The sequence below is a fragment of the Letharia lupina genome, assembly GCF_014066315.1.
Source record: "Letharia lupina isolate WasteWater1 chromosome Unknown contig_13, whole genome shotgun sequence".
In the NCBI taxonomy this organism is placed as follows: domain Eukaryota; kingdom Fungi; phylum Ascomycota; class Lecanoromycetes; order Lecanorales; family Parmeliaceae; genus Letharia; species Letharia lupina.
Genome location: NW_023502982.1, coordinates 881,073 through 890,986, shown reverse-complemented (window position 1 = coordinate 890,986; position 9,914 = coordinate 881,073). Strand labels below are relative to the sequence as shown.

The window sequence follows — 9,914 nt, the reverse complement described above, 5'->3', positions numbered from 1 at the left end:
ATTATTTATTAGAGACTTTATTAATTATAAAATTTAAGTCTTAATAATTTTTAATTTATATTAAAATAACGTTATAGTAGTTTTAAAGAATAAATTCTCGAAATTAAAGATAATAATAATTATAAAAGATAAGAATTAGATTAAATAGAATATTAACGTCGTTTTTTTTAGAAAAGCGACGACGTTATTAGAACTCTCGCGGCGAAATTTTTAAGTCTAGAATCGTGAATCTTTTAATATAAGAAGTAGAATTTTAATATTATATCTATACTCGAAGAATAAATAAGTCTAAGAGATTATATCTAAGCGAATAAATTTTTTAATATTATTATTAAATTACGCTAATATATAAATTCTTTAATAATTTTTATAGACTTTTCTCTAGCGCTCGAGATATAAATTCTTTAATAGTTTTTATAAACTTTTCTCTAACGCTCGAAACGAGCTTTCTTTCGAGAGGGGAAGATATTATAGTCTATCTAAGGTGAAGATCTTTATCTATTTAAGATATTAAGACTTAGCGAGCTTAATACACGATATCTTTTAGTCGTAGATTTTCTTAGAAGAATTAATTAACTTTATAACTAAAATATGATATCTATACTTATAATATAATATCATATACTTAATATATTAATATATATAAAAGAATTATTCAGCGATTAAAGGATAATAACTCTCTATATTTATAAAAATAAGATAATTTTATAAAGAAGTTTTAATTAGATTTAATAAGCGAGCGAAGCGAAATTATAAATAATCTTATATTTAATCTTAATTAATATTTTTAATAGAAGATATTATATTATAAATATAATAGAGAATAATTAAGATAATCGCGATAAGTATATAAAAGATAAAATTTAATTAAACTCTCTCTTAAGTATAAAGAGAGATAATTTTTTATTAAAATATTATATATTTACAAGTTTAGGCCTATGAATTAAATTTATAAAAAGTAATTTATTTTTATATCTAATTTCGAGATTAAATTCGACTCTCGATGAGTGAAAATACTTTAATTTAAGATTTACTTAGAACTATAAGATTAAAATTTATAAATCTTAAATTATTAGAAAGTATAAAATAAGTTCTATAATTAATTAAAATAATAGTAAAATATTAATAGAAAAAAGAGAAATTATATTAATAATAAGTCTTTAAAGAGTTAATTTTAATATCTAATATAGTATTTTTAAATTAATTATTAATATTATAATTTTTACGATTATTACGATTTTATAATTATTAGAATTTTAGAATTTTGAAATTTTGAAATTTATTTAGCGAGGGAGATTAATGGATTTAAATCGAGAACGGAGTAGAATAGTTTTAAATTTTATTAAAATTATTACTATTCGACTATTTAAGCTTATATTAAAGAGTATTTTAAATAAAGTAAATAAGTTTTTAATAAACGATATTAAAATTTCTTATCTTTAAATATTTATAAGACTAAATTTTAATAATTCTTTTCTTATTTAAAAGCGTAAACTATAATTTATAATTTAAAAAGAAAATTAAAAAAATTTAATAGAAAAAAGAAAAGTTATATTAATAATAAGTTTCTAAGAGATTAATTAATTTAAAATTATTTTAGATTTAATTAATAAGAAGTAAACTTTAATATCTATTATTATAAGAGTAATATAAAAATATAGATATAATAAGTAGTATATAGTAAAGATAATTATTCTTCTACTTAGAAGTAACTACTTATAATATCAAGCTAAGATTCTTATTAAGATATCTTCTAATTAAGATATCTTCTTAATAGATATAAACGTAGATAATTTATATATATATATAATTATAGAAGCTTACTATAATAATATAAGTACTCTAGTTAAGTAGTTAAATAAATAGCTTATTAAGCTAGCGAGATAGATATTAACTAAGTAATTAATTAAGTAATAGATTAAGTAGATAACTAAGATCTTAATTTAACTTTAGCTATTCTAATATTTATTCTTTCTTTTATAATAGTTATATTATTAGCTATAATATTAGTTATATTAAGAATAATACGCTATATTATTACTTCTAGCTCTAATATATATTATTACTTTTAATCTATTATAGTAATAGATATAATAAGATCGATAAATCTATTAAAAGAATTAATTTAGATATAAGTTTTTATTAAAAGATACTCGATAACGCGAGTATATTAAAGAATTAACTTAAAGCGTTATATTATTAAATATTAATATAAACTTTATATAAACGTCTAATAACGTCTAAATATTCTATAAAGTAAAATTAGAAATTACTATTATTTATTAAGAAATTATTATAATTTAACTTATATATATATATAATATAAAAGATATTAATTATCTATATATTCGTAGAATAGATATATATAAAAAGAGACGCGCTAAGATTTAACTAGAAAGATATATCGAGTATAAAGAATTAATTCGTAACATTTAAGAAGTTTTTTAAATTCTTTTAAGTTTTTTAAGTTCTTTTAAGCGATTTTTTTAAGCGATAAATATAAGCGATAAATATAAATATAAATATAATATCTATCTATTTTTCTAGATATTAATTATAGAAATATAATTTTATACGAGAGAGAGAATAGTATTATAAGCTTATCTTAATAAAGATATTTATCTATTACTTAATATCTCCCTTCTACCCATATGATTTAATACTTTAGTTATCTTATCCAATCCACCTACATTGATATTGCATCTGTACCGGTCCTGACAGTTTTAGGTTGACCTTGAAAACCGACCAAGGGATAGATGATTAGGCTCAGTCATAGGACCGAAGGGCGTGAAGACCGTATCTGTATTCATCCCCAAGCAATGAATCATCCTCAACCTCCACTCTCCGCAAGATCACCCAGTCCTGCTTCCATCATTTCGGCCGTTGTCGACCCCTGCGCAGAAACCCGGCCATTCTTGAGCACGATATAGTGATCCGCATTCTTCACCGCCTCCAACCGATGTGCAATGGTAATGACCGTGCTTTCTCTTAATTCTTCACGAAGTACATGCTGTATGTGGATTGCAGTTTCCACATCGATCGACGCCGTTGCCTAACGCCTATAGTGAGCTTCCATTCTTCCCCGGGCTACGTAGTTACCGAGCAAGGAACGCGCAGCGGCAAGGCACATCACGCACCTCATCAAGCATGACAATCGAGCTCCTCCTTAGCACAGCACGGGCCAACCCGATTAGCTGCCTCTGTCCTTGGCTTAGATTTTGACCGCCAGCCTCAATCTCGGTGTCCAACCTCCATTGATGGGTGCCGCATATACGATCAAGGACGGCTTCGCAGGCGTCGTTAGAGTAATCATTTAGAGGATCAAGATTATGTCGCATGGAGCCTGGGAAGAGAATTGGGTCTTGTGCTAAGAACGTTACGCGGCTTCGCAAAGCCTGCTTGTCAACTTTCGAGATGTCGATCCCATCTATGAGAATGCGGCCAGATTCGGGCAGAATCGTGGCTAACAGCGCAAGTGATAGGGTACTTTTGCCAGATCCTGTCCGTCCAAGAAGCGCCGTAGTAGATCCCCCTGGAATGCAGAAAGATATGGAAGATAGGGATGGAGAAAGATGTGGAGCGTAGCGGATTGTAACATCTTCAAAAACAATGTCGCCCGCGTATGAGGGCCACCAAGCTGGCGGATCGACTGTTCCTGCGGGTTCCTGCTCTAAATGTAACAGCTCAACAACCCTTTCCACGGAGACAAAGTCCATCTGAAGCTGTCCGTATTGCCTACATAGCGCGTGTGTGCTCATGACAAACTGAGAGGCTGCAATTAAGACGAATGCCGTGAGACCAGCCGAGACACCGGTGTAAATAGCGAGTAAGGTTAAAAGCAGCGTTGCACATGCCGACAAAGCATCAAAGCGATACATCAACCATGCTTGCAAACTCCAATAGAAATGGTCCATCTTCTGGAATGTATCCGTTACAGCAATCACTCTGGTTTGGAAAACACTTTGAGCACAAAAGGCACGGACAGTTGTCAAACCGTCCAGTAACGCGCCAAAGTTCGACATCAATGGACTCAAAGATACCATCTCGAGTCGTCGTAGGCTCTGAGACGTGGGTAGAAAACGTAGGAATATCAGTATAAACGCGAGGGATAGAAGAAGAGATAATACGAGGAACATGGGCGTAACACCCGCAATGATGATGACGGAAGAGACCCATGTGATGGAAAGGAATGCCACGTTCTGGAATTGTTGACTGATGTTCCCACTGTGAGACTCGGAATCAGCAGGGTTTCCGTGTGATGTGTAAGACAGAGCAGGAGGGAAGAATGACCGAGGGGACCTTTGTACGTCTTGCGACTTACATCGGAGAAGCAATTAGGGGGAAGCATGTAGGCAGGAATCAGATACATGAATACTCACTCGACGGTTCCAACATCTGAGGTAAGGCGATTCATCAAGCGGCCCACAGGAGTGACGTCGTAGAATCGAAACGTTGCATTGGAGACTCTCTGCATAATTTCTCTAAACATCTGACGTCCAGCCGAATAGATGATGACCAGCATGAAGCTCTGAGAGATCAGAAACAAGCACGATCGAATGGCAGCGATCATGAAGAATCCAATGAGCCAAGGTCTTACATTAGTCTCCGGTGAGGGCTGTGTTGGAAAGGGGCTGGACCTGGCTCGGCTTTCACTTCCACTCCTCTCGAAGGCCTCACCCCACATTTTGAGGAACCAAGTTTCTCCAACAGTGACGAGGCGATAAAGCGCTAGGATGGAGATCAAGACAGCCCACCACTTGATTTTGCCCGCTTTGAGGTATTCCCAATAGACAGCGGCTTTGACCCCTCCATGAGCCCTGTGTTCTTCCTCGATGAATTTATTAGGCACCATACCAGCTTCTTGCGCCGTATTATATTTTCCTTCCCTGCTGTTGGCCGACTCAGAAGATCCAATTCTGCTCAGCATGCTTGGGCCCGTAAAGTCGATCTCGTCGAGAACATGTGCTCTGCCTTCCGACATCTCAACGAGCTGCCGTGCTATCCCATGACATAACTCTGTGCGATGCGTGACCAGAATGACGGTCCTGCCTTCCAGCAACGGGCCCCCAAAGCATTTTCGCACAACCATTTGAGCTGTAAAATAGTCTAGAGCCGAGAACGGATCATCGAGCAGGAGTAAATTTGCCCGACTATACACCGCCCTTGCCAACGCTACTCGAGCTTTTTGCCCCCCAGATAGTCCAATGCCGTTTTCTCCAATGTTTGAACGGTCACCATCCTTGAAGGACGCAAGATCTGGATTCAACGCGCAAGCTTCCAGAACTTGCTTGTAGCGAACTTCCTCTTGCAAAGAGGAAAAGAGTATATTCTCTCTAATATTCATGCTCTGGAGCCAAGGTGTTTGGGCGCAGTATCCTATTGTCCCTTTGGACTGGACGACCGAGCCAGCTAAATTGTCGAGCTCGCCCATCAATGCCTGTAGTAAGGCTGTTTTACCTGCACCGACCTTACCAGTGATAACGGTCAGACCAACAGGGAACGCAATGCTTATGTCATGGAGCACAGGACGACCGGTGCCGGGCCAAGCAAATGAAGCACTTTCCAACTTGGGCTCCGGCTTGGCTTCTTGCGTAATTGGGTGGTCTTTGTTGGGCTCTTCCATGAAATCTTCTATACGGCCGACCGCAATTCTGGCGTTCAAAAGGACTGTTATTAGTCCTGGGATCTCGCGGAGGCTGCCTTCCAGCATACCGAACAATTGCAAAGCGGGAAAAGCGATGTCTATACGCAGTGGTTGGCCGGCCAGGACTGTATAGGCGTAGAAAGCAGCAACAGGGAACATGCCACTCCCTAGATTATTCGTAAAACTGATCAGGACTCCCCAGAGACTAGTGATGACACGGAGGTTTAATTCCTGCTGCCTTGCTTGCATGATCTGGTCTTGCCAAATATCTTGCCACCCATACCATCGTAGGTGACGAATCGCGCTAACATACTCGGTGACTTTCTGAAGTTTACTATCCGTAGCTGTTCTCCTTGTTCTCTCCCGTTGCAGTAAGATTCTGGTGATCAGTATGTTAATGGCTTGGGCTAGGACGATGGTCAATACACCAAAAAGGCATGGCCATCCGATCAGCCTCCATATCAACACAATGGACAGCACCAAACCGAGGGGTTTAGTAACAAGGGATTGGAACTCCCAGAATCTGGATATATATACGTCAATTGCAAGGTAAATTAAGAACGGAACCGCAGGCAGTACCTCTGAGCTACTTCGTAGACGTCGTTGCTGAACGCAATGTTAGTTGCGATGCGAAAAGGAGGACTGCAAGAGAAGCATACCGCATCATGTTTAGAATCTTCCCCATTGACGCCGGCTTTCTTGACTCATTTGGACGCTCATGTTTTGTACTGAACAACCTTTTTATTGGCCTATACAGACCTTCCCAAATAGACTCCAATTGAGATATGGGTCGCTTTGTCTCCATTGGGGGGCCGCCGTCATTCGTCCCGTTGGGACTTCCTACTTCTCGCGGCTGCGTGAGACTACCGATAACCTTCCTGGATAACGTTTTCTCGTACAGCATCGTGATCATCTCGCCCCTTGACCTTTCATAGCAGCGTCTACTGAACCAGAGGTTGAACACAGAGGACTGGCTTGCAATAAGTCGGACAAGCAGTGAAAGTACCGCATAGGTAATGGCAGCACTATGACGGGTACCAGAGCTTTCCATAGATCGAAGAAGCTGCTGTAACAGCACAGGCGCGCAAAGGTCTAAGCTAGAGGTTAGTCACCGACGTCACGGGGTTGGGTAATGAATGCCCTCCATACTTGCCAGCGACTCTAACACTGCTAGAGAAGAGATGATCACCAGATCAAGTCCATTAGCCACGATAAGCCGTCTCACCACGGAGCCTTTCAGCTCCCGGAAGCTGTCATGCAGAACACTATGTTGGAATTCAAAGGCAAGACTCCAAACGTCTTCGTCATTCAACTGCCTGGCTGAGCCTAATGAGATGAGAGGCGTCATCCAAGAGACTGTCATGAATTGCCATAGAGTCAGGTTGTCCTCAGGACTGCGAAGTTCACTCGTCGGATGGCCGAATGGTGGGCTAATTTGATCCTTTGAAAGATTTGGGTGTCGTAACGGCATGCAAAGAATGACAATCACGGCCGAGAGCCCAGTAAGTAACTCAAGACTTGCGGGTATATCCTGAGCATGCAGTACAGAGCGAGCGTCAACAAATAAAGTCAGCTCTGTTGCCACAAGGCCGAGCACGATTGCGAGTACCCCAAAAGGAGTAGTTTTTGGCCGATCTATCGCAACCAGAATGACGAGTAGGGCCTGATGTTTGTGTCAAAAATATTCTTGATCTTCGGAAGGTAGATTACCCAAGATATCGCTGGAGCCACCGCCATGGAATTGGGATGAGGGTAAAACACTGTCAGAAGGTGTAACACGAGTCCAACAAGGAAAATTACAAGCAAGGTGGTCGCGCCACGTGCCGAGTGCCTTTTTAGGTCTGGGCTAATCATGCCCCCTGGCTGGCTGATTTCTTTTACGAAAGCAGTAGCCCATGTGGGCCGATTTAGAAGAATAGGCTGAAGGCCGCGACCAACGACAATGCAGACTGCCATGACAGCGGGAAGAGAAGATAGAATTGGAAAAAAACACGGATGAAAACGAGCCTTTCGAGAGTCCTGTCAAAGGTGTGAATAGATACTCCTGGCAGGGTCTCAGAGTTTCATACCCAGATGCCGTGGCAAAAAGATGCTTTTTGTTGTTGGCCATTGTACAATTGCTGGCCGGTCTGAAGCAGCAACCGGTGAATGTCCTGAGCCATACTTAAAGAGAGCAGAAGGATAGAGACGGGAGGATAGGTATCTGTATCACTCGGGCTGAAGCATGTATGGAGACATCAGCAGGCTGAACGGACCCTGATACAATTCAAACACATTTCTGTATTCCACACTCCGACATGCAAGGGATGAGAATGACGAGGTGCGTTCTCGTTGCCGTTACGGAGTACTCTCCCTCCAGGTAATAGGGTATCCAATTCGTAATAGGTTCGATTTCTATTGGCGCTGGTACAATGGTGTAGTGGTTTTCTGTTTTCTGGCAGCGCCAATACTACAGTATTGCCGTTGTATCTTCCCCGAAGGTCGTAGAGTTAAATTCTAGTTGTATCTAGTCTGGCTTAAATGCAGTAGTAGAAGTGTTGTCCTTGTCGTCCGGGGGTACGCACCTATAGTTGCGATCGAGGTTAGAGGATATTTAATTCGTAATAAGTTCGATTCCTATTGGCGCTAATATCATGGTGTAGTGGTTTTTTATTTTCTCCACGACTCAGGATTCTTTGATATTCGGACACTTATCTGTTATCACTAGGAAATACAGTTTACTAGGATATGCAGTTTTTTAAAATCCGATAAATCCGGCGTAATATTAAATTGTCTACTTCTTATTAAAATATAATCTAATTTATATTAAGATATTAAAATCTATATTTTAAAGAGTATAAAATATAAAATATATTCTATAATATATCTAGTTAAAAGTTTTAATTAATATATGTTAATCTATTATTAACTAAGTAATAGTTAATTAAAAAAATTAAAGTTATTTATTTTAGCTATAAATTTATTATAGTAAGCTATCGCGATTATCTAAATATATACTTTTAGCTATATTTTATACTTATTAAGAAAGTATCTTAGTAAAATTCTTAGCTTATATTATAAGTAGTAACTTTTAAATGAAAGAAGAATTATCTTTACTATATACTACTTATTATATTTATATTTTTATATTACTCTTATAATATAATAGTAATATTATTATTTAATATTAATTAACTATCGAATAATTTAAAAGTTTCTCTATTATTATTTATTTATCTAATAATCCTTTATTTACTTAATTCTTTATAATTATTCTACTATTAAAATCTTTTATTAACGCTCTTTTATTTATTAATTAAAGTCTTTATTATCTTATTAATCTAATAAGTAATTTTAATCTAATAAAATATCTTTTTAATATCGATATTATTTATATTTATATTAATTAAAAAATAATTATATTAGTTATTTAAATTAACGACTTCATTAATATAATATATTTCTATTTTAATCTATTAAAGTCTTTAATAATATTTATATTTTATTATTTTATTATTTATACTCTTAAGTCTCTAAAGCTATTAAAACTTTTATTTATATTATAAAATAACAAGTAAAGGTCTATAAATTAATTTTATAAAAAGTAAATAATTTTTAAATCTAATTTCGAGATTAAATTCGACTCTCGAAGAGTGAAAATATTTTAATTTAAGATTTACTTAGAAATATAAGATCGAATTTCATAATTCTTAGATTATTTAAAAGTATAAATTATATTCTATTATTTTAAAAAAAGAATTAAAGAATTTTAATAGAAATAAAAGAAGTTATATTAATAATAAGTTTATAAAGAGTTAATTAACTTTAAATTAATTTAAATTAAATTAATAAGAAGTTAATTTTAATATCTATTATAGTTTATACTTATAATTTTCTTTTATTTTAATTTTTACAATTTTTTAATTTTTATTAATTTTATAAATTTTACGAATTTACGAATTTACGAATTTTACGATTATACGAATTTTATAATTTTTATAATTTTTAGATTGTTTAGTGAGAGAGATTTACGAATTCGAATCGAGAACGAAGCGAGATAGTTTCGAAATTTATTAAATTTATTATTATTTAATTATCTGAGTTTATATTAAAAGATATTCTTAATAAAGTACCTTAGAGGAAATATACGATTAGGGTATGTCACGTGACTATATTATTAACTCGATATCTCTTATAACTTTCAATTAACTTTCAATTAACTTTTCATTGATATTAAATTTTCTATAATAGTAAATTATCCGATATTCGAAATAAATAGATGATTATTTAG

The 9,914-nt window shown here is 35.2% G+C and overlaps 1 protein-coding gene across 1 annotated transcript; it reads right to left on the bottom strand.

The window, feature by feature from the left end:
* Positions 1–2,830: 2,830 nt before the first annotated feature.
* On the bottom strand, positions 2,831–6,548 carry HO133_001707 (uncharacterized protein; the record flags this gene model as incomplete). The annotated part of the gene is made up of 5 exons (XM_037292635.1): positions 2,831–3,052; positions 3,138–4,224; positions 4,380–4,528; positions 4,598–6,023; positions 6,304–6,548. 5 exons carry the CDS (start codon positions 6,546–6,548, stop codon positions 2,831–2,833), a joined length of 3,129 nt encoding a protein of 1,042 aa, XP_037151174.1.
* Between the last annotated feature and the right edge of the window lie 3,366 nt (positions 6,549–9,914).